The sequence below is a fragment of the Coregonus clupeaformis genome, unplaced genomic scaffold (genome assembly GCF_020615455.1).
Source record: "Coregonus clupeaformis isolate EN_2021a unplaced genomic scaffold, ASM2061545v1 scaf2300, whole genome shotgun sequence".
Taxonomy (NCBI): Eukaryota; Metazoa; Chordata; class Actinopteri; order Salmoniformes; family Salmonidae; genus Coregonus; species Coregonus clupeaformis.
The window spans coordinates 54,964-80,059 of NW_025535754.1; the positions used below are offsets into that span (position 1 = coordinate 54,964).

At 44.6% G+C, this 25,096-nt stretch overlaps 2 protein-coding genes across 3 annotated transcripts; one reads left to right on the plus strand and one right to left on the minus strand.

The window, feature by feature from the left end:
* Nucleotides 1–5,732: 5,732 nt before the first annotated feature.
* On the plus strand, nt 5,733–12,134 carry LOC121565907 (interferon gamma receptor 1). The gene is given in 8 exon segments (XM_041876252.2): nt 5,733–6,154; nt 7,406–7,523; nt 9,763–9,935; nt 10,169–10,320; nt 10,516–10,629; nt 10,631–10,676; nt 10,889–11,031; nt 11,462–12,134. Coding segments are annotated over 8 exon segments (1,206 nt in total). The 5' UTR covers nt 5,733–6,087; the 3' UTR covers nt 11,855–12,134.
* A 976-nt stretch (nt 12,135–13,110) lies between these two features.
* Nucleotides 13,111–24,108, minus strand: LOC121565906 (protein LTV1 homolog). Of its 2 annotated transcripts, none has more exons than XM_041876251.1 (11): nt 23,942–24,108; nt 22,891–23,022; nt 21,735–21,941; nt 21,204–21,291; nt 20,928–21,060; nt 20,541–20,763; nt 16,562–16,689; nt 16,277–16,419; nt 16,028–16,080; nt 15,587–15,787; nt 13,111–13,687 (listed from the first exon to the last, which is right to left on the minus strand). In XM_041876251.1, exons 1-11 carry the CDS (start codon nt 23,942–23,944, stop codon nt 13,574–13,576), a joined length of 1,425 nt encoding a protein of 474 aa, XP_041732185.1. In that variant the 5' UTR covers nt 23,945–24,108; the 3' UTR covers nt 13,111–13,573. The 2 variants fall into 2 exon arrangements, with proteins under 2 accessions (XP_041732185.1, XP_041732184.1); XM_041876250.1 differs by having other exon boundaries at nt 21,204–21,294.
* Nucleotides 24,109–25,096: the final 988 nt, after the last annotated feature.

A 25,096-nucleotide genomic window follows, 5' to 3' on the forward strand; every position in this document is an offset into this window, starting at 1 on the left:
GGTAGGACGGACAGAGATAAAGAGGTCACACTGACAGATAAGAGATTGAGGTTGTGACGGAGTGCCTAATATCTCACAGACAGCAGCCAAACAGGACATGTCCAGTTGTGAAGTGATGCATTAGAACAGTGGGACAGAGAATAAGGTCAGGATTTAGGACAAGGAAACATAAGATTTACAGGAATTCATCCCTTATAAAGGGTATTAATGGTGTTAAAAGCTGACCTGTCATTTAAGGTTGGACACCGTCAGCTGTCAACCATCAACTAGCGTCATCAGGAAATGAATTGGATGATACATTTGGCATGGAAATGTAGGTCCCTGTGTTCTGTCTGTGTGACCTCAATATGTGTGATTTTCTTTTACTGTGTCATCAGAGAACACAATGTGATAACATTCAATTCAAGTTTCAACAATATTCATATCTCTTTCATATAATATTTACCTCCAAACGTTGTCAACCTGTTGCTGTCTCTACTGCTCTGTGTGTAAAACCATTTACACAGAGAATGTCTTGTCACACAGAGCTATGTCACTATTTGACGGTTAAATGTTTCAACTAGTTATATAAAAGCATTTGAGACGACAGAAAGAAAAAGTATTAACACCATTGCAATTTATGCTTTACTTGACCAAATCCTGATATGTATTGTCATAAACCCCTTGTGTTCATCTTCGCTTGCTCAGAGATGTTCTTAAACTGTAAACCCAAAGACCCTCATGTTTGAGACATTACGCAACACCTTTTACTGGAGATTGTAGATTCTTAATTCTAGAATAATGTATTTCTATTTTCCCATCGGTCTTTTGATGCTAAGTCAGTCAGTCAGTCAGTCAGTCAGTCAGTCAGTCAGTCAGTCAGTCAGTCAGTCAGTCAGTCAGTCAGTCAGTCAGTCAGTCAGTCAGTCAGTCGTCAGTCCAGCCGTCAGTCAGTCAGGTCTGGTCGGTCGGTCGGCCGTCGGTCGGTCGGTCGGTCGGTCGGTCGGTCGGTCAGTCGGTCGGTCGGTCGGTCGGTCGGTCAGTCGGTCGGTCGGTCGGTCGGTCGGTCGGTCGGTCAGTCGGTCGGTCGGTCGGTCAGTCGGTCGGTCGGTCGGTCGGTCGGTCGCGTCGGTGCGGTCGGTGGTCGGTCAGTCGGTCGGCGTGGTCGGTCGGTCAGTCGGTCGTCGGTCGGTCGGTCGGTCGGTCGGTCGGTCGGTCGTCAGTCAGTCGTGGTCAGTCAGCCGGTGGTCGGTCGGTCGGTCAGTCAGTCGGTCGGTCGGTCGGTCGGTCAGTCGGTCAGTCGGTCGGTCGTCGGTCGGTCAGTCGGTGGTGTGCGTCAGCGTCGGTCGGTCAGTGGTCGGTCAGTCGTCGGTCGGTCAGTCGGTCGGTCAGTCGGTCAGTCGGTCGGTCAGTCAGTCAGTCAGTCGGTCAGTCAGTCGGCCGGTCGGTCGGTCAGTTCGGTCAGTCGGTCGGTCGGTCGGTCGGTCGTCGGTCGGTCGGTCGGTCATCGGTCGGTCGGTCGGTCGGTCGCGGTCGGTCGGTCGGTCGGTCGGTCGGTCGGTCAGCGGTGGTCGGTCGTCGGTCGGGTCGGTCGGTCGGTCTCGGTCGGTCGGTCGGTCGGTCGGTCGGTCGGTCGGTCGGTCGGTCGGTCGGTCGGTTCTCGTCGGCGGTCATCGGTCGGTCGGCGGTCGTCGGCGGTCGGTCGGTCGGTCGGTCGGTCGGTCGGTCGGTCGGTCGGTCGGTCGGTCAGTCGGTCGGTCGGTCGGTCAGTCGGTCGGTCGGTCGGTCGGTCGGTCGGTCGGTCGGTCGGTCGGTCGGTCGGTCGGTCGGTCGGTCCGTCGGTCGGTCGGTCGGCTCGGTCTCGGTCGGTCGGTCAGGTCGGTCGGTCGGTCGCGGCGGCGCCGGTCGTCGCGCGGTCGGTCGGTCGGTCGGTCGTCGTCGGTCGGTCGGTCGGTCGGTCGGTCGGTCGTCGGTCGGTCGGTCGGTCGGTCGGTCGTCGCGGTCAGTCGGTCAGTCCGTCCACGTCGCGCGTCGGTCGGTCGGTCGGCGGTCGCGGCGGTCGGTCGGTCAGTCGGTCGGTGTCGTCGGCGGTCGGTCGGTCGGTCGGTCGGTCGTCGTCGTCGGTCGGTCATCGTCGGTCGGTGTCGGTCGGTCGGTCGGCGGTCGGTCCGGTCAGTCGGCGGTCGGTCGGTCGTAGTCGGCGGTCGGTCGGTCAGTCGGTCGGTCTCGGTCGTCGGTCAGTGTCGGTCGTCGGTCGTTCGCGGTCGGTCGTCGGTCGGTCGGTCGGTCGGTGTGGCAGTCGGTCGGTCGGTCGGTCGGTCGGTCGGTCGGTCGGTCGGTCGGTCGGTCAGTCGGTCGGTCGGTCGGTCGGTCGGTCGGTCGGTCGGTCGGTCGGTCGGTCGGCGGTCGCGGCGGTCGGTCGGTCGGTCGGTCGGTCGGTCGGTCGGTCGGTCGGTCGGTCAGTCGGTCGGTCGGTCGGTCGGTGTCGGTCGGTCTCGGTCGGCGGTCGGTGTCGGTCGGTCGGTCTCGTCGGCAGTGGCAGTCGGTCGGCGGTCGCGGTCGGTCGGTCAGTCGGCGTCAGTCGGTCGGCGGGTCGTCGGTCGGTGGTGGTGGTCGGTCAGTCGGTCGCGGGGTCGGTGGGTCGGTCGGTCGGTCGGCTCGGTCGGTCGGTCGGTCGGTCGTCGGTCGGTCGGTCGGTCGGTCGGTCGGTCGGTCGGTCGGTCGGTCGGTCGGTCGGTCACGGTCGGCGCGGTCGGTCGGCGGGGTCGGTCGGTGGTCGGCAGTCGGTCGGTCGGTCGGTCGGTCGGTCGGTCGGTCGGTCCGGTCGGTCGGTCAGCGGTCGGTCGTCGTCGGTCGGCGTCGTCGGTCGGCGGCGCGGGCGGCGGTCAGTCGGTGTCGGTCGCGGTCGGTCGGTCGCGCTCGGTCGTCGGTCGGTCGTCGTCGTCGGCGCAGTCGGTCGTCGGTCAGTCGGTCGTCAGTCAGTCGGTCGGGGTCGTCGGTCGGTGGTCGCGGCGGTCGGTCGGTCGCGGTCGGTCGGTCGTCGGTCGGTCGGTCGGTCGTCCGGTCGGTCGGTCGTCGGTGCGGTCGGTCAGTCGGTCGGTCGGTCGTCGGCGTCGGTCAGTCGGTCGCGTCGGTCGGTCAGTCGGTCAGTCGGTCTCGTCGGTCGGTCGCGGCGGTCGGTCGGTCGTCGGTGGTCGGTCAGTCGGTCAGTCGTCTGTCTGTCGGTCTGTCTGTCTGTCTGTCTGTCTGTCTGTCTGTCTGTCTGTCTGTCTGTCTGTCTGTCTGTCTGTCTGTCTGTCTGTCTGTCTGTCTGTCTGTCTGTCTGTCTGTCTGTCTGTCTGTCTGTCTGTCTGTCTGTCTGTGTGTGTGTGTGTGTGTGTGTGTGTGTGTGTGTGTGTGTGTGTGTGTGTGTGTGTGTGTGTGTGTGTGTGTGTGTGTGTGTGTGTGTGTGTGTGTGTGTGTGTGTGTGTGTGTGTGTGTGTGTGTGTGTGTGTCCTCTTCTTGGAAAAGGGGGGCTCTTACAAACAGAGCTTTTCTGCCCCCTCATTTAACCCAGAGACTGAAAATTACAGTTTGGATTATATTGTAAATGATTTGAACAGGGGATTTCAGTGTGCCTGAAAACTCTTCTTCTGATGTCCTGCTCTCCATGGATTTATGTCCATACTCTAAAGCTGTGCAGAAGAAACTGGGATAATCATATCCCTTTCTCTTAATTAAAGATGGCTGCCCACTGTTCAGCTATTCAGTTATTCTCTGCATCCATCTCCATCCCCTCTCTCTCTGTCCAGATTGAGCCATGTATGATGTCCGCCAACTGCAGTGCATCCAGCTGTCAGGCCCAACATCTGTCTCCAATCGGCCTGTGGATGTCAAACAGGAGGGAGATTGGGATTTGTCCGTGCCAGGGGGGATTTGGGAGGCGCGCAGGGGACTGTAATTACAGCTCACGTGGAGTCCAGAGTGGGCTGATCAGTCTGTCTAGTCCCTGACTGACTCCCTATTCCATATAAGGTGCACAACTAGGGCCCTGGTCAAAAGTCATGCACTATATAGGGAATAGGGTGTCATTAAAGTCCCCCTGGTGCAGCGGTTCCCCCGCAATAAAGAGGAAAGAGAGCATAGATGGAGGCATAGTTGAGACATATGAACCCATTCTAAGGTAATCCTGGGATCCTAGTTAATACTACAGCTGGATTAATTCAGAGGCCAACGTGATAGAATGTCATTCACGCCATGGTCTTGGTGTGACCGACTGGGTCCGAACCAGGGTCTCGTGGGCGAAATAAGACTGTGTTAGGCCGGTGAGTTTAAGCCTAGGCATTAATGGCAGTTTCAGTTCTTAGGCAAGGTTACTCATTAATGTGAGCGTGACTCACTGAATGACAGGGTAGGTGGAAAGGAGTGGAAAGACAGGTGATAAAAGAAGCAGAATTGTATAGATTTATATGTGATAATAAACTAGCATTTCCATCATGGCTGGCTGTTGTGAGAAAATCCCACAGGGCATGTAAAAGCCCAGTCTATTTCGTAACATAGTGTGTACTGTATATCATCATAGGCTACATAACATGCAGTCAGGAACACGTGTGCCAAAGCGCTTATGGAAAGCACATTAACCTGTGTGGATTTGGATACACTCTACACAGACCCAAGTGTTAACGAGGACTATTCCCAAGACTCCATATACAGAGAGAATGTTGTTATTTTGACATGCACTAGTATCCATAACTCAGCTCTTTTGTTCTACATCTGCTTCTATAAAAGACTGCAGCTGTAATCTCATAAGAGCCTTCGTTTTTGGTTAACATGAAGTCACAAGGTGTTGATGGTGCAGTACTAAACATACTTTGTCATAGCTTTGCCATAAAAACACCCACAGTACCTTGTAATCCAGTGTAAAATCCTACCACATATTTAACTGAAATAAATTGTTATCAACAAGTTGCCATATATAGGATCACTGAGTATTGCTGTAAATGTAAATTCAACCTATTTTGCATGTCATGCTTGTTCCTATGCAAACTATGAACTATATATTAACAGGCACTAAAAGGACCTACAAAGGGGCTACACCTCAAAAGGCCCAACATCAACACAGGCTGTGATTTTTGACAAGTTTACTACAGTTCTAGTTAAACATAGCATTACGTAATAAATACAGGGACTTAAAACATAAAATGTCCCCCAGGAGAGCAGGATTCAGCAATAGAAATACAATCTCACTGATTAACCAGCTTTTTGAAGAATAAATCCCTTTTACATTGAAGGGGGAAATAAATGCATGAGCATCACTGTTGCCTGTATTAAAATCCTAGACATGCATTTATCTTTCCTCTCAACCAGAAATCCAGCTGTATATAATTTTTCTCGATAGACAAAGGCCTAAAAAGTATATGAAGCTCTTATTGGACCATGTGCTACAGTATCATCAGTCATCACTGTTGCCTGTACAACAATCCTAGCATTTTCAAAAGTTTTCAAAGGTGGGCATTTGATGTCACTTTCACAAGGGTGCAATGAACAACATTGATTGTGAATTGCTTGTGTCAATTCTTTGTTGTTATGTAAAGTTTTATCACAAATCAGCAGTAGTAGGTGGCATTGATCAAGGTAGGCTACTGACATGTTTTACCTGTCCTTTGATGTCCTGCGACTGGAGAGAGATTGGGTTGAGGTTGAGGTCAAGGTGTGAACTTCGCTGTTTTCTCCGCATGTTTCCGGTACTCAACTCAGATGGGACGGACATATAGTCCTTTTAGGATATATTTAGTTTAGTTAACTGCCTAATAATTGCTAGGATTTTCGCTTATGGTAGGCCTATATTCTACAGAAGTCTTTAGAATTCATTAGAATGAAATGAGGAAATTGAGGCGTGTGAATTCGAATAAACTGTGAAGAAATATGCCTCTGTGTCATATCCTGCCAGGAAAACTGAGTTACGCCAACGATCGATACAAGTCTGATTACTTTTAGCCTTGCGGTTATGTCTTATAATTTAGGTTAAAGGTAGATCGCTGTTTTTTGTTTTGTTTTTTACCTAAGAATAAGTCTTATCTATTTGTTATTTCGGTTTCTTAAATTTCGTGGATTTTTATTTGAAAAGTCATGATGTTGGCTTTTTGTAGTTCACTGACAGTCCTGATGGTTTTGGTCACAGAAGTTTCCACGTTGGGTAAGTTGGTTAACCTGAATGAAAACTTTGAAAACTACATTGCTTTGATTGAAAAACAATATGGGTTATTATTATTCTGATTACAAATAGGAAGGGATGACTTGAGGTAATAGGCCTAGTTATGTAATAATACTGTAATAACAATTTTGTCGGTAAGTTATATTTTTAAGTCATGGTGTTTTGCCCACTTTTAATAATTCTGCACACTATATATTAAATCAGCTCACATCATCTTTTGTCAGTATCCTAACCTCCAAATGTCCCCAAATTATGTTTAAAAAATACAAATGGGCTGTAATTCTGAGTAGTGTGCGTGTGTTTGAACCTGCCCTTAGAATAAACCGACTCTACAGTCAACTCCCCATTATGTCTCCACCATTCCTCAATCCTAAATATTAACCACAGGATGTCAAATTAGTCTTGTAATGAATTCTAACATACAGTAGGCCTAAATACATGTACTTTGCTCTTACATTAGCGTACCTAAACTGTAATAAAATTATTCCGTGGTACCATAATAAACCAAAGGTGGTTTAACACGGGTGTGGTGTGTGGAAAATCCTTGGACTGGTTATCTCCTTGAGTGCTTGCTTAGACTTTTAAAACGCTCTTGACCTGACGAAGAAACGTCGTCAATAAAATAGTAATTCAGTGTGCTGACCTTTCTGTTCTTTTCAAGTAGACTCATAAAACCAACATCAGTACTGTACTGTGATAAGAATGAGCAGCACAATGCTAAGGTGCTTTCTGCAATGAATGTTGGCGGAATGCAGACGGGCGACAATGTAGCTCAACTCACCTGGACAAAGTAACACTCATATTTGCTTCCTCATTGCTGCCGATATTTACCTGCCATTTCAACGAGGGCATACATAATAAGTCAATGGAGATCTCTGGTTGAGAAGAGTTGTGATGTGTCGTTTGGTTGAACATATAGCTGTCTAACAGGAATTGTCCAAGGTGCTGACATTAGGAAGTGAGTGTTGCTCAATGACACTTTGATTAATACATTCTTTCATTTGATTTAGTGTGTAGAGAGTTGGTTGGTTGTTTAGCAACAAAACCGACGCTTGCGCAACTATGGGGCAAAACAGACAGGGTTGGCTTAGATTGTTGACAACATATCCCTTGGTACTAACCCTCATGAGCAAAGCCTCAATATGTAAACACTGAGACTACCTGCATGGCAGGTTCTTCACCTTGCCTTCATAAGCCTACTAACTCAATTTAATGTCTTATTTTCCTGGACAGTTCCACCTCCAGAAAATGTGACAGTGAGCTGCAACAACTTTCAGACAACTGTTTATTGGAACTACAGTGAACTGCTTCATCAACCTCGCTTCAAATTGAACATAAGTGGTGATATGGGGTGAGCTTTGCTGCTATTCTAATATTAGCTTCAGGCTACTGCTGACTTGTGTTTGGATGACTCTTCATAATGGCTTACATATGACATATACAGTCGTGGTCAAAAGTTTTGAGAATGACACAAGTATTGGTCTTCACAAAGTTTGCTGCTTCAGTGTTATGAGATATTTTTGCCAGATGTTACTATGGTATACTGAAGTATAATTACAAGCATTCCATAAGTGTCAAAGGCTTTTATTGACAATTACATTAAGTTTATGCAAAGAGTCAATATTTGCAGTGTTGACCCTTCTTTTTCAAGACCTCTGCAATCCGCCCTGGCATGCTGTCAATTAACTTCTGGGCCACATCCTGACTGATGGCAGCCCATTCTTGCATAATCAATGCTTGGAGTTTGTCAGAATTTGTGGGGTTTTGTTTGTCCACCCGCCTCTTGAGGATTGACCACAAGTTCTCAATGGGATTAAGGTCTGGGGAGTTTCCTGGCCATGGACCCAAAATGTCGATGTTTTTTTCCCCGAGCCACTTAGTTATCACTTTTGCCTTATGGCAAGGTGCTCCATCATGCTGGAAAAGGCATTGTTCGTCACCAAACTGTTCTTGGATGGTTGGGAGAAGTTGCTCTCGGAGGATGTGTTGGTACCATTCTTTATTCATGGCTGTGTTCTTAGGCAAAATTGTGAGTGAGCCCACTCCCTTGGCTGAGAAGCAACCCCACACATGAATGGTCTCAGGATGCTTTACTGTTGGCATGACACAGGACTGATGGTAGCGCTCACCTTGTCTTCTCCGGACAAGGTGTTTTCCGGATGCCGAGATAATCCATCCACCTGACAGGTGTGGCATATCAAGGTGATTAAACAGGATGATCATTACACAGGTGCACCTTGTGCTGGGGACAATAAAAGGCCACTCTAAAATGTGCAGTTTTGTCACACAACACAATGCCACAGATGTCTAAAGTTTTGAGGGAGCGTGCAATTGGCATGCTGACTGCAGGAATGTCCAACAGAGCTGTTGCCAGATAATTGAATGTTAAGTTCTCTACCATAAGCCGCCTCCGACGTCGTTTTAGAGAATTTGGCAGTACATCCAACCGGCCTCAAAACCGCAGACCACGTGTAACCACGCCAGCCCAGGACCTCCACATCCAGCTTCTTCACCTGCGGGATCGTCTGAGACCAGCCACCCAGACAGCTGATGAAACAGTGGGTTTGCACAACTGAAGAATTTCTGCACAAACTGTCAGAAACCGTCTCAGGGAAGCTCATATGCTTGCTCGTCGTCCTCACCAGGGTCTTGACCTGACTGCAGTTCGGCGTCGTAACCAACTTCAGTGGGCAAATGCTCACCTTCGATGGCCACTGGCACACTGGAGAAGTTTCAACTGTACTGGGCAGATGGCAGACACCATGTAATGCGTCGAGTGGGCAAGCGGTTTGCTGAAGTCAGCATTGGAACAGAGTGCCCAATGGTGGCGGTGGGGTTATGGTATGGGCAGTCATAAGCTACGGACAACGAACACAATTGCATTTTATTGATGGCAATTTGAATGCACAGAGATACTGTGACAAGATCCTGAGGCCCATTGTCGTGCCATTCATCCGCTGCCATCACCTCATGTTTCAGCATGATAATACATGGGCCCCATGTCACAAGGATCTGTACACAATTCCTGGAAGCTGTAAATGTCCCAGTTCTTCCATGGCCTGCATACTAACCAGACATGTCACCCATTGAGCATGTTTGGGATGCTCTGGATCGACGTGTATGACAGCATGTTCCAGTTCCTGCCAATAACAGCAACTTCGCAGAGCCATTGAAAATGAGTGGTACAACATTCCACACGCCACAATAAACAGCCTGATCAACTCTATGCAAAGGAGATGTGTCGCGCTGCATGAGGCAAATGGTGGTCACACCAGATACTGACTGGTTTTCTGATTTCCTTATATGAAGTGTAACTCAGTATAATCCTTGAAATTGTTGCATGTTGCATTTATATTTTTGTTCAGTGTATATCATTTGATTGAAAATAATATAATGAGTATGTAATGGGCATCAGATACCTTAACCACAGGGATTAGCCTGTTACCTGGAACGATATCCTAACAGAGCTATCTGCTTATTCAACTATTACACAGTATCTATTAACAGTTTCTAACTCTCTGTTTGTTGGTTGAGTGCCGTCTTTCTGTTAAATGTATCTAGTGCTCGCTGATGGTTGTTTTTATTTTTAGATGGCAGGAGACTTTCACTAAACAGCATCATTATGACCTCTCCCCCTTGATATGGAACGCAAACGAATTGGATCGCTACTTTGTGATGATAACGGCCATTGATGAAACGGAGGAATCAGCATCTCAGAAGTCCTCGATATTCACATTTAATAGTCTCCTGACAGCTGACATCTGTAAGTACAATGTTGTCAAAAGTGGGTTTTCAAAGTGGGCATTGAAAACATACCAATATTTTTCCTCCTTGTATAGAAACGTGATTTCTTTGTGTGACACAAAACTGACATCCATCTAAGCAACAGAGAAGTATATATGACAAAATTGAGGTAGTCCTCCACCAGATCAGTATATTCATTACTGCAGGCATTTGCTCTAACCCTACTCTAATACCCTTTTCATTTTATCTCAGGCAAATTGGATTTCCCTGCCGTAGATGTGTCAATGAAGGATATGGAGGTCACAGTGAGCTTCGACAACCCTTACCACCTGTACACAGAACTGAGAGAGTCTCGCATGGGAGGAGATGACAAAACCTTCTCTTACCAAGTAACCTATGAAAATGTAAGTATGATGAAAATTGCCCTTAATTGGTTAGAATCTACAGTATACATGCAGAGGGTAACACAGGTCACATCCATTTAATTACTTTGCCCAGTGCATTAGTAATGATGACCTAAAGTTAACATCTATGGATACTTAATGATGATGTTGACATTAGCTGATTTACTAATTGCATATTCTTTCTTCTGTCTGCAGACTAATCACCAATTTAATTGCAAGATAGAAGACAAAGTCTGTCGTTATACCTTCACAATCCTGGAGAACAAGGAGCAGTACTGTGTTAGTCTGGAAGGGGATGCAATGGGCCACAAGAGTTATGTTCAACAGAACAGGACCCATCTGTGGCCATGAAGACAGTAAGCACACTACCATTTGTAAACATTACATTTTTTTTGTTATATGTGGTCCAAGTAGGCGTTATTTAATTCTGGCATTTTGTCTTGATTAATTATTGCATTTTTTATGAATTATTATAGTCAAAATGAATAGTGGCTATGGAAAGTTATCTTACAATGACATAGTATGCTAGTTAAGTGATTCAGTGACTGATATGTTTATCTATCTGCAGAAACAATTTCACTGGAATCATCTTTGCTCATGCTTTTGCCATTGATCATCATTGGCATTGTGGCCTTTGTAGTCTTTGTGACAATAAGGCTCTGCAAGAGAAGCATGCGGAAAATAACCTTGTCCAATTTTCCAAAGACTTTGGTAAGCGCACAATGTGTATAGTGGGTAACGTGCAATGTATGTATTATGTAGAATGTGTAATGTATAGTGTATACATGGACCTGTGTATATGTGGTCCTCTGTAGCTCAGCTGGTAGAGCACGGCGCTTGTAATGCCAAGGTAGTGGGTTCGATCCCCGGGACCACCCATACACAAAAAAAAAATGTATGCACGCATGACTGTAAGTCGCTTTGGATAAAAGCGTCTGCTAAATGGCATATTATTATATTTATGTATACAGCAGTACTGTGTTGTGACTATTTTCCCCTCTGGGACAAGATCATCCTATCTGATGCTTTTGCTTATTGCTAGAACAGTATATGCTATCAGTGTCTTTTCTGGTCCAAAACAGTAACCATACACCCTCTGAGCTGACTAATCTCAATTTGGCTATGTATTATTGTTTCACAGGCTTCAGTCCTATCAAACCCACATGCCAACAATATAATGTACCTGCAATGCGAGATCATAGCGCACATCAGTGGCATAGAACCAGCTACCACCACATCCCAGAGCCTGTTGGAGACTTCAGAAGAGGAGGAGGAACCGGTTGAGAGTCCGACCACTAGTGTTGGATCTTCGGCTTACCCTCAATACCCCATTAGTTCTGGGCAGGTGGGGGAGGTGCTGTGTGGAGATGACTCTGTGGGAACAGACTCAAGGACATTTGAGGTGGAGGACATGGATTTAACAAACTCTGGCTATGACAAACCACACGTCCTTGTACAAGAGGTGGAGGTGGAGATGAGTGCAGGAGATGTAGTGGTAGGCTATGGCCTGAGCACCTCTGACCTCAGGCTGTAAAACACACCTTTCACTGGATGGATTAAGAACAATGACTTTTTACTTCACAGAACGGGTTTACCTAGGTACACTGATACATTGTCGTGCCTCACTGGTTTTCAATCATGTCTTCAGTGATGAAGTTAACAGGAGTATGCATCAAATCGGTCACCTACACATACTTAGCAGATGTTATCGTGGGTGTAGCCAAATGCTTATGAATCATGGAATGCTCCCGAGTGGCGCAGTGGTCTAAGGCACTGCATCGCAGTGCTAGCTGTGCCACTAGAGATCCTGGTTCAAATCCAGGATCTATCGTAGCCGGCTGCGACCGGGAGACCCATGGGGCGGCGCGCAATTCGTCCAGGGTAGGGGAGGGAATGGCCGGCAATGGCAGGGTTGTGGGTTCGATTCCCACAGGGGGTATGAAAAAAAGTAATGTATGCACTCACTAAACTGTAAGTCGCTCTAGATAAGAGCGTCTGCTAAATGACTAAAATGGAATGACTCAGGGCACAGTCAGTGACACATGCTCAAAGCCTCCAAGATGGCAGGCAGTTGAACACCTGTACCACCCTTAACACCTGAGCAATTTGACAACACTGGATTTACGACCAGCTTTATTTACATTGGTAACTACGGGTTTACTAATTTATGAACACCTGTACCACCCTTAACACCTGAGCAATTTCACAACAATGGGGATTTCTTACAACACTGGATTTACGACCAGCTTTATTTACATTGGTAACTACTGGTTTACTAATTTATGAAAAGATGACTTTGTGGATCAACAGCTCTAAAGATTTAGCACTGTAGAATACATTGTGTTTGCCCCTGGACACAATACACCAAATACTATGTATCCAAACTAACCGACTGGGCTGTGAGATGCAAGGCAAATATCACCCACGACATTGGCCATCCACTGAAATTGCATCATTTCTTCGAACGTTGACCATCCAAAACGGGAGTATATCGCTGCTACAAGACAATCTGTTTTGGTAAAAGCTTCAGGCCAACTGCCATTAACCTGGTTAGATAATCATTGACACTTTGCGTATTGTTATTTCCTGTATTATTGTATGTTCTGTTGTTGTATTTCTATGTTTTTATGGTCCCTGAGAGTGGTGAAATTTCTGGAAATCTATCGCCAGTCCTAATCTGTGGCCTGAAATAATCTTCAGTAAACTTTATTCAGGCTGTAAAAGCCTATTGGGTTGTTGGGCATTGAAATATAATTGAATAACCAAATGAATGTCACACACTACTCCAAATCAAACAGACTCAGTATTTAATAAAGATATCCAAGGACTTTTACAATATTTTGATGTTCTGTAATTTTTCTCAACAAAAAACCCCCAGGAAGAATCTTTAGCTTTATTGTATAAGGTAAGAATGGTAAGTGAACTGCACTCTAATGATTGACAAGATACTGTCAGAACAGTTGATCTATAAAAAAAAACATCTGAATTAGGCTGGTCACAGATCTGTTTGTGCAGTCTTGCAGACTCTTACTGTCACGACCATAGGAGTTGGGGAGAGCACAAACAGATCTGGGACCAGGCTACATCAATCTCTGAACACTTCACAAAAAATGTCACACGGCCCATAGTCCTCGTGTTGGGGTCCTCTGCAAAATGGCGGTTTCAGGGTTGTTGTCCATCAATAATCCAGTTAAGAGGATGAGCATCAAGTCAGTTCGCGCAAACAGTCCCAATTCATCTTCCATCTGGGCAGCTAAGACAGCTTTAGACCCTGGACGTTGGAACGCAGGTTCAACATTTGTTTCTCTTGATAGGCCTTTTCCTGTTTGAACGCTTCTTTGTTGGCCTTCTTTTCTGTTCTTCGCTCCTGTAGAAAAATTCAAGCAATATGGTGAAGGACAAAAAGCTTTCTACAAGATATCTAAATACTTGAACCATATTCATAGATGACATTTACCAAAACATTTAGTTATACAATGTGATATATATATACAGTGGGGAGAACAAGTATTTGATACAGTGCCGATTTTGCAGGTTTTCCTTCTTACAAAGCATGTAGAGGTCTGTAATTTTTATCATATGTACACATCAACTGTGAGAGACGGAATCTAAAACAAAATTCCAGAAAATCACATTGTATGATTTTTAAGTAATTAATTTGCATTTTATCGCATGACATAAGTATTTGATACATCAGAAAAGCAGAACTTAATATTTGGTACAGAATCCTTTTTGTTTGCAATTACATAGATCATACGTTTCCTGTAGGTCTTGACCAGGTTTGCACACACTGCAGCAGGGATTTTGGCCCACTCCTCCATACAGACCTTCTCCAGATCCTTCAGGTTTCGGGGCTGTCGCTGGGCAATACAGACTTTCAGCTCCCTCCAAAGATTTTCTATTGGGTTCAGGTCTGGAGACTGGCTAGGCCACTCCAGGACCTTGAGATGCTTCTTACGGAGCCACTCCTTAGTTGCCCTGGCTGTGTGTTTCGGGTCGTCGTCATGCTGGAAGACCCAGCCACGACCCATCTTCAATGCTCTTACTGAGGGAAGGAGGTTGTTGGCCAAGATCTCGCGATACATGGCCCCATCCATCCTCCCCCTCAATACGGTGCAGTCGTCCTGTCCCCTTTGCAGAAAAGCATCCCCAAAGAATGATGTTTCAACCTCCATGCTTCACGGTTGGGATTGTGTTCTTGGGGTTGTACTCATCCTTCTTCTTCCTCCAAACACGGCGAGTGGAGTTTAGACCAAAAAGCTATATTTTTGTCTCATCAGACCACATGACATTCTCCCATTCCTCCTCTGGATCATCCAGATGGTCATTGGCAAACTTCAGACGGGCCTGGACATGCGCTGGCTTGAGCAGGGGGACCTTGCGTGCGCTGCAGGATTTTAATCCATGACGGCGTAGTGTGTTACTAATGGTTTTCTCTGAGACTGTGGTCCCAGCTCTCTTCAGGTCATTGACCAGGTCCTGCCGTGTAGTTCTGGGCTGATCCCTCACCTTCCTCATGATCATTGATGCCCCACGAGGTGAGATCTTGCATGGAGCCCCAGACCGAGGGTGATTGACCGTCATCTTGAACTTCTTCCATTTTTTTATAATTGCACCAACAGTTGTTGCCTTCTCACCAAGCTGCTTGCCAATTGTCCTGTAGCACATCCCAGCCTTGTACAGGTCTACAATTTTATCCCTGATGTCCTTACACAGCTCTCTGGTCTTTGTGGAGAGGTTGGAGTCTGTCTGATTGAGTGTGTGGACAGGTGTCTTTTATACAGGTAACGAGTTCAAACAGGTGCAGTTAATACAGGTAATGAGTGGAGAACAGGAGGGCTTCTTAAAGAAAAACTAACAGGTCTGTGAGAGCCGGAATTCTTACTGGTTGGTAGGTGATCAAATACTTATGTCATGCAATAAAATGCAAATTAATTATTTAAAAATCATGCAATGTGATTTTCTGGATTTTTGTTTTAGATTCCGTCTCTCACAGTTGAAGTGTACCTATGATAAAAATTACAGACCTCTACATGCTTTGTAAGTAGGAAAACCTGCAAAATCGGCAGTGTATCAAATACTTGTTCTCCCCACTGTATATGTATAGTGATATTTAAATGGAGCACAGTATTCCAACCTATGACGATTGTTCCAGGAGCTTTTTCAAACATTGTGTTACCAAGCCAACAATAAATGAATTCTCAACATGAACACCCAGTAGGGAGGGCCAGATAGAGAACTATTAGTTGAGAGTATAGTAACCCACCTTGCGCTCCTCTTTGATGGCCTGTTTCCTGGCTTTCCGCTCCTCCTTGCTCTCCTCGCTAGGTCGGGGCTGTGTGGCGACGCGGGGCAGGTCTGAGTCGTTGATACGCTCCATGCGCTCCGCCTGCTTGGCTGTCAGGCCCCTCCCAGGAAGGACGTCCAGAGGAATGCCTGTCCTGGTGGACACTTGGATGGGCTTTGCCTGAGAAGAGCACACAGAAATACACCACTATCGGTCAGTACTGTGTAGCATCTCATATCAACAGCAACAATGGCCCTGAGCTGATGCCTTGAATTCACAACTTAGTAGCTAATGTTGAGTAGGAAGACGAGCTAAAAGCCTCTCAAAATGTTGAATGGTAGACATGCAACTAACTACGTGACAATGTCTTTTTTTTCTGTTATCTTCGCTCAGACAACCGACAGAGGAAATATCTCTTACCTTTGGTGGATCTTTGATGATTTTTGGATGGTTATACAAATTTGAATAGGTACCTTGGATAGTAAAGGAAAACGGAAAGGATTTCAACATTCTTTTTTTTCTTTTTTTATGTAGTAATCATGGTAATAAACATCTAGCCAATTCATATGTCATCAGAACTGAATTGGGCATTTACTACAACGGCAATCTTAAAGTGTTAGTTACTGAACAGACAGAGGTAATAGCAACACGGTCAGTAGATTAACTTACTGATAATGGTTTCACAGTCCCACTTTTCTGCTGGTGCCGTCAGGACAATGGTCTCCATCTCCTGCTCCTCTTCATCCTCCTCCTCCTCCTCCTCCCTCACCACTGGCAGCTCTTTAGGACCCAGGTCATCAGGCCTCCGGTAGCTGAAATAATACAGTTGATTCAATGACTGTCATTATGTAAAGTTAAACAGACATACACAAAGACTTGCTTATGGTAGTCCGTTGTGTCCTATGAAGACTTCCACATCTGTCTTTATCTATAGAGTTACACACACACACTCACTCTAACTCCTTCTGTTTGAAGTAGTCTTTGATGACTTCCTCCAGGCGAGCACTGTCTGGCTCGATATGCCCTTCCAGCTCAGCATTGTCCAGGGCCCCAATCTCATCATCGTCAAACTGCTCGAAAAACTATGGGAGACAGGAAGAAACACGTTTTGAAAACGATACAATGATATTAATTGAAATAATTGTTTGAATTAAATGATTATCATTAGCTGAAATCAGCACCTGAGTGTAGGGCTGTTGCGGTGACCGTATTACCGCCACACCGGTGGACACGAGTCATGAAGGCAGTCAAATTCCACATGACCGTTTAGTCACGATAATTAGGCTTCTCCAAGCTCTGATGCTGCTGATGGTCATTAGTAGCCTACCAAACTTGCTAACTGCCTGGTACTCAGCACTCTATTGTCCTTCTAATCACTCTGACATCAATGCAAATGTAATCAAAAATCAAATCAAACACTTCATGAGAGCCCATGAGCTCATGTTGCGCAACATTTCTATAGGCTATGCAATTGTGTGAGACAAAACAGAGTGATGGCCTCTATTAAAAAGAGGATCACATCAGCTTTCTATAGGCTAGGCCTACTATATTTATTTCTCAACTTTCCTAATATTAAGCATATTGCTTATATTTACAACAGAGTATAGCCTACCTGGCTGGCATGAAAATAAATCATGGGGAATAGCGAATGAGGGGCGCTTTTAAGTGCATAGATGACATGTATTTTTCCCCACTGCCCCTGTTTCGATTCAGGTGCATGATAATGGTCCATTCTAAATCAAAACAAATGTCACACACATATTATTTAGTATATGTAAAGACAATATTAAATCAAGAATAGTCTGATGGGTGACAATATTTGCCTATCACTTGTGAATTATATATTATCACTTGTGAATGATGCCCAGCATAAGAAACAATGCCTTTTTTTTGCGACTTGTTCAAATCAGAGTCGCACACCTCATGTAGCCTAGCCCATAGGCATACAGTGGGGGAAAAAAGTATTTAGTCAGCCACCAATTGTGCAAGTTCTCCCACTTAAAAAGATGAGAGAGGCCTGTAATTTTCATCATAGGTACACGTCAACTATGACAGACAAATTGAGAAAAAAAAATCCAGAAAATCACATTGTAGGATTTGTAATGAATTTATTTGCAAATTATGGTGGAAAATAAGTATTTGGTCACCTACAAACAAGCAAGATTTCTGGCTCTCACAGACCTGTAACTTCTTCTTTAAGAGGCTCCTGTGTCCTCCACTCGTTACCTGTATTAATGGCACCTGTTTGAACTTGTTATCAGTATAAAAGACACCTGTCCACAACCTCAAACAGTCACACTCCAAACTCCACTATGGCCAAGACCAAAGAGCTGTCAAAGGACACCAGAAACAAAATTGTAGACCTGCACCAGGCTGGGAAGACTGAATCTGCAATAGGTAAGCAGCTTGGTTTGAAGAAATCAACTGTGGGAGCAATTATTAGGAAATGGAAGACATACAAGACCACTGATAATCTCCCTCGATCTGGGGCTCCACGCAAGATCTCACCCTGTGGGGTCAAAATGATCACAAGAACGGTGAGCAAAAATCCCAGAACCACACGGGGGGACCTACATTTACATTTACATTTACGTCATTTAGCAGACGCTCTTATCCAGAGCGACTTACAAATTGGACCTAGTGAATGACCTGCAGAGAGCTGGGACCAAAGTAACAAAGCCTACCATCAGTAACACACTACGCCGCCAGGGACTCAAATCCTGCAGTGCCAGACGTGTCCCCCTGCTTAAGCCAGTACATGTCCAGGCCCGTCTGAAGTTTGCTAGAGTGCATTTGGATGATCCAGAAGAGGATTGGGAGAATGTCATATGGTCAGATGAAACCAAAAAATAACTTTTTGGTAAAAAGTCAACTCGTCGTGTTTGGAGGACAAAGAATGCTGAGTTGCATCCAAAGAACACCATACCTACTGTGAAGCATGGGGGTGGAAACATCATGCTTTGGGGCTGTTTTTCTGCAAAGGGACCAGGACGACTGATCCATGTAAAGGAAAGAATGAATGGGGCCATGTATCGTGAGATTTTGAGTGAAAACCTCCTTCCATCAGCAAGGGCATTGAAGATGAAACGTGGCTGGGTCTTTCAGCATGACAATGATCCCAAACACACCACCCGGGCAACGAAGGAGTGGCTTCGTAAGAAGCATTTCAAGGTCCTGGAGTGGCCTAGCCAGTCTCCAGATCTCAACCCCATAGAAAATCTTTGGAGGGGAGTTGAAAGTCCGTGTTGCCCAGCGACAGCCCCAAAACATCACTGCTCTAGAGGAGATCTGCATGGAGGAATGGGCCAAAATACCAGCAACAGTGTGTGAAAACCTTGTCAAGACTTACAGAAAACGTTTGACATGTGTCATTGCCAACAAAGGGTATATAACAAAGTATTGAGAAACTTTTGTTATTGACCAAATACTTATTTTCCACCATAATTTGCAAATACATTCATTAAAAATCCTACAATGTGATTTTCTGGATTTTGTCTGTCATAGTTGACGTGTACCTATGATGAAAATTACAGGCCTCTCTCATCTTTTTAAGTGGGAGAACTTGCACAATTGGTGGCTGACTAAATACTTTTTTTCCCCACTGTATATGTTTTAATAAGGTTTGTATCACAACTAAAGTGGCCAAATAACTTCTTAAATTAAGCACATTAATCCGCTTTACAAGAGGTGTAGAGCCTAACTGGCATATATAAGCAGCGCATCCTATCGCATCCCACAACTGTCTCAGACTATGTTTGGAATATTTATTTCTCGCACAGAATAGGTTAACTTTTGTACTATGGGGGATAATAGATTGACATAGGCTAGTGCTTTTGCTGTTCATTAGGCCTACTCATCTTGTTGGCTGACGAAAAGTAAATGTGGCCAGTTCTTCCAATATCTTCAATCTGCACCTCAGAACTGGATAGGGACGTGTGCAGTTGCGTCCCCGATGTGTCTGTCTTCACTTGTAGCCTGTGAGAAAGACCCGATCACGTGACGGAGAGCCATGTGAGTGAGAGACGCTTCGGATTGCGCAGCACACTCAGGGAGAAGGGAACAACGCAGCACTTCGGGCAGCAAAAGGCAGAGATTTTTTTAGGGTGCATTAGAGCCACAAAGGGGATGCCGCCGTGAAATTCAAGGCATTTTCAAGTGCTTGTCAAATTGTGAATGAGAGACTATTGGAGTGTGTACAAAGCAGAGCACATGCCTTTCAAGCAACTTTTTTCAAATCATCATTAGAGTCTCATCATGCAGCCTTACAATGTATTAACAATCAAAACATTTAGCCCAACGTTTGTAGAACAACTAAAGTTATATTAATAACTCTAAATTAAGCATCTGGAGTACCTATTTATTTGTTAACCGCTCAACACAGAATAGACGCATTTGCGCACTCCCTCAAATCGCTTGGAGAAAATATTTATATTTGATTCAGCTTTTTTCAATTGTATTCTTTACACTATAAAATAATGCCACGATATGATAAGCACATCTTGTTTGCTAAATGTACTAGCGTAGCCCACAGCCATTTGGCATAGCCACATCAGGACAACTCAAGAGTATGCTATTCTTTTCTTCTGAAATATAATATATTTTCTTCATATCATGCTTCTTTAGACCTGTCTAAAATAAATAATGGATTTAGGCTATATTACATGTATTTATTATACTTTTTTAAAATGGCTTGTAGGCTGTGTGTGGAAGCCAGGAGATGCTAAATGTGTTTATGTTAATTAACGGTCAATTACCGTGAGACCGACAGTTATTTGCTTGACAATCACCGGCTGACTACATTTCGTGACCACCACAGCCCTACCTGAGTGTTTATGCTGTTAGATCAGCCAGTTACTCACAGTTTATCTTTTACCAAAGGTCACAAAATGCAACCCAGGTCCAAACCCCAAAAGGATCTCCAGGGCTCACTGACCTTCTCAAAGCGGTCGTCCAGCAGCGTGAGCTGTTCGTTCCTCCTCATGACTGACGAGGTCATGGAGTATTCTGTGAAGCGAGTTTTCGTCTCCTCGTCCATGAACATGAACTCTCGGGGGCGCCCCTCGCCGTCCTCATCACCAGAGACACCGCCCTCAGAGTCAACGTCCCCCTCCTCGTCGCTCTCCTCTTCATCTGTATCCTCCCACTCATCATCATCACTGCAATGACAGAGACAGACAGGACTTCAATTACCAGATGTTTCCCAGCTCTCAGTAAGAAACTGAAAACACAAAAAGCAATCCTCTCTCTCAACAATCGGAACTTGATTGGTACTAGGGCTGGGTAAAAACAAATGTAACTGATATAAAGTATATATTCTTACCCCACGCCAACAGCTCCTTTGACATTGTTGGCCTTCAAAATGAAGTCGTCATCCAGCATGTTGTCTGGGTCGTCAAAGTCAAAGTCCTCATCGAGAGCAGCTACGATGTCCGGGTCCATGTCCAGCCTGGGTCCTTTGAGAAAAAACATGAGAGGAGGAACAAGAGTTAAGAACTTGAAGAATTCACTGATTTAGAATAATGACCTGGCCATAAAACAAAGAACCCAAAATGGCATTTTCTGGAGTTTGGTTTTGTTACTGAAAGAGGCCTCTTACCTGAGATGGGGGCAGCTTTGTTCAACATTCCCACCTCCTCCTCAAACTCTGACGCAAACACAGAGGAGGGCAAGTTGAAGGAGACGGTCTGCTGAAGTTACAAAAGCATAACCTGTTCAATACTTCCATTTATTACAATTATCTCAAAAATACTGGCTAGCCTACTCACTGTGGCTATAAAATGTGTAGTGAAGGTTACTAAGAGAAACGTAGTCATGATAGCTGAAAAGAAAAAAAAGCTAATGGTGCCCCCACACCCCATCCTACAGTCACCCGTCACAACCTAAAGTACACTAGGAAAGCCACTATGTCATGTGATGACATGTCACAACTAGGGAAATTTGATCTCACAAATGCCAGCCTCAAACTACTGTTCTGTTTTGCTCATCTCCAGCTATCTACATTGTTAACAAAGGACCAGATCCTTTCACCTTATATTTACACCATTAGCTGTTTGGTCCAATATATAGCCCAAACATTTACACAACCATTCCACTCACTAACAACCACTGGACCTCCTGCTAAACTTACAGGAGTAGCCTTTTCCTCTTCTTCCTCCTCCTCCTCCTCCTCATCCCCATCCTGGAGGTCATGGGTACGTTTTCCTCTCTGTGATTTGCCGGATGAAGCCCACTCTACGAGCCGAGCCGTTTCTCTCAGGTGCTGCAGGTAGTTGTAGTCGTCATCAAAAAACACCCCAAACTCCCTCTGCTCCTCTCGTCGCTTCTCCACCTCCACCTGAACACAGATAGTAGAGTAAGTGGTTACGGACCTTGAGACAAAACATACAATTGTGCACATAAAGCAGGATTTCATGCACCAAATATCTTGGTTGTCCTTGGCCAATAACTGTCTTCAACAAATTAAATATGTTTTTGACTTCTACTAGGATAAGTAGCCTAAATGTTGTAACCAATGAATATTTCCATTGCAACACTAAATATCTTAGTAAGTTCTGGTACATGTACTAACACAGTGGTTCCCAACCAGGGGTACTAGGACCCCTGGGGGTACTTGGTCTATCCACAGCGGGTACTTGACAAGACTCATGAGACCATAGGCCTACTGGTAAGATGCACAAGAGTGGGTACTTCACCGGTACTTTGAGCAGAGAAAAATTCAGTTGGTGGTACAGTGAGTACGTTTTCATGCACACTAATAATTCTATACTAAACAGATTATGGCAGTAGGCAGATTATGCAATAGTCATGTAAACACCTACTCTGTTTACCTTAATCGGCGTAAGGTCAAAATCGAAGTAAGCATACACCGATTAAAACACCTGGTTTTCTGAGCAATCTTTCGAATTATTAAGACATGTAAACACCTTAATCGGCGTTGATCGTCGCATGTGCTAGCATCAGCCAAGCGTTTTCACATACAAACTTTATATGTCCAAACTCAGAATCAAATATGCTTCCCAAAAAGAACATGCTCCCTTTAGTAGAACGTTTATATTGATTGACGATTTTCTGCATTTATCAGAGCGCCATCAGGTAGCCTTTTCAGATGTGTCCATGTAAACAGGATTATTAGGGGAATCGTTGTTCTTGTAAAACATGTCAATGTTTTAATCAAACTATTATATTAAATCTGGCTATCCACAATAATCTCATTATTGTGTGCATGTAACCATACTCAATAACCGAAAAGGGTTGGGAACCACTGTACTAACACATGTTCTTACCTTTTGTGCGGGTAGGAGGACATGCTGGGGTGCTTTCTCGTCAGCAGCGAGGGGGTCCCTCTGACTTCTGTGGACCAGGTGGAAGGTCACCGCTTTCTTCTTGTCAATGAATGCCTTCTTCCTTTTATTAGGCTAGAAAATAAAGACATGTAGATAATGTAATGTGTTACATAGTCTTAGGGTCAACTGTATCAGGCTCAGATGCATCAATATGTCAGTGACCTGTGTTGAGTGGTCACTGTTCATTACAAGCCCTTTGTACATGAGGGTTAGGCAGTACACATAAAGGGAAGAACTGTTCTGAAATGTAAATTAATGTTGATGGACTAGCTAGCTAACTTAGCTTAACTAGCTAACAACAAACACCATCACACGAGCTAGTTGGTTGGCTATTGCTAAAACTATCAATCTCACCCACATTTGAAAGAACAAGAGATATTAGCTAGGTAACATATTTGGTTTAGTAGACATTGACAACCACAACAGTTGGCAATATTTATGTAGTAAGTTAGCTACCTATCCTACCTACATACTAACTTTAAGCATCAGTTGTCAGAGCACTTTACCGATCACTGCACCTGTACACAGCCCATCTGAAATTAGCCCACCCAACTACCTCATCCCCATATTGTTATTTATTTTGCTCATTTGCACCCCAGTATCTCTATTTGCACATCATCTCTTGCACATATCATTCCAGTGTTAATACTAATTGTAATTATTTTGCATTATGGTCTATTTATTGCCTTACCTCCATAACTTGCTACATTTGCACACACTGTATTTATATTTTCTGGTGTATTTTTGACTATGTTTTGTTTTACCCCATATGTAACTCTGTGTTGTTGTTTTTATCGCACTGCTTTGCTTTATCTTGGACAGGTCGCAGTTGTAAATGAGAACTTTGTTCTCAACTGGCTTACCTGGTTAAATAAAGGTTAAATAAAAAAAATTAAAACGACCTGTCTGTCGACATAGTTAGCATGCTAATAGCTCACTAATTAGCTAAGCTAGCCAAGCTAAAACAACGTTCGCAGCTAAGTGTGCTTACCATAGTTCAATTGGACCGCTGTGAACACACTTTCAAAGTAGTTTTCCAAAAACGTTTATGTTACAGTTTATCTCGCGCTAAAATAGTGGACTTTACGGGGATTTAATTAAGAAACGGTCAATGTTGTTCATCCACGCTGACTCCTGCCTCACACGCTGCTTCGACCATTTTTGGAACAAACCATTTCACATCACAAAAGGGATGTGGTTTGTGCATTTCACCCAATATCTCAGATTGTTGTACATTCTTCAATTTGTATTAATACATGATGTTGTCAAATTATGTATTCTCTGTATGAAATCATTTTTAATTGAAAACAAAGCAACTGGAATGTAATACATGTGTGTTCCCCATCTTCAGTTGGTATAGCCCAGAAGACCAAACTAATCGACAATGAACAACAGGAATCGATCACAGCATCATTCAGGCTCCAGACGTCCCGATATTTTCAAACATGTTTGATTTTGTCGGCACAAAATATGTAAAGCTTCTGTAGCGTGAGATATGAAACAACACGTTTTGACAACGGTCATAAGCAATAGCCAATGAGAGCTCGCCAGAGGAGATGCCAGTGAGATGATGTTGTGTCGCTTCACCCATAATGTGTAGACTAGAGAAGGAGCGATGTCTACTTCTAGTATGCGTTTGTACTTGCCTTTAATCAAAGCCAAATTGCTACAGCTCTGAAGTTCACAAGCAATGTTATTCAATTCAAAATGTTGGCTAGATAGCGTGAATGTCTGACAAAATCGTTGAGGCTGCATTGAGCCGCAGCTCGTTGTAGCTACGTTAAATCTAATCACATCATTGTTTTCGCGAGACAGCGCGGTATCGACAATCCTCAAGGCCAAGTGAAGAATCTTGTAGTTTGACCCCCGTCTGTGCCACATCGTTTAGTGTGCGCGCCACTACGTTGGCAAGACAACAACAAAAAACTACAGGAAAGATGGTCGTTTAATGTGAGGTTTAGCGATGTTAGGATTTTGAATTACGTGTAGTGTACACCCGGCTTGGATATCAGAGCTCAAAACCAATATTGACTCATTGGAGATCCACCATAAATATTTGCTTATTTATGTAGGGCAATTTGTTTCATTTCCTTATAGGCATGCTGAGATACAAGTAGCCTACATTGGAATATTTACAGACACAGCA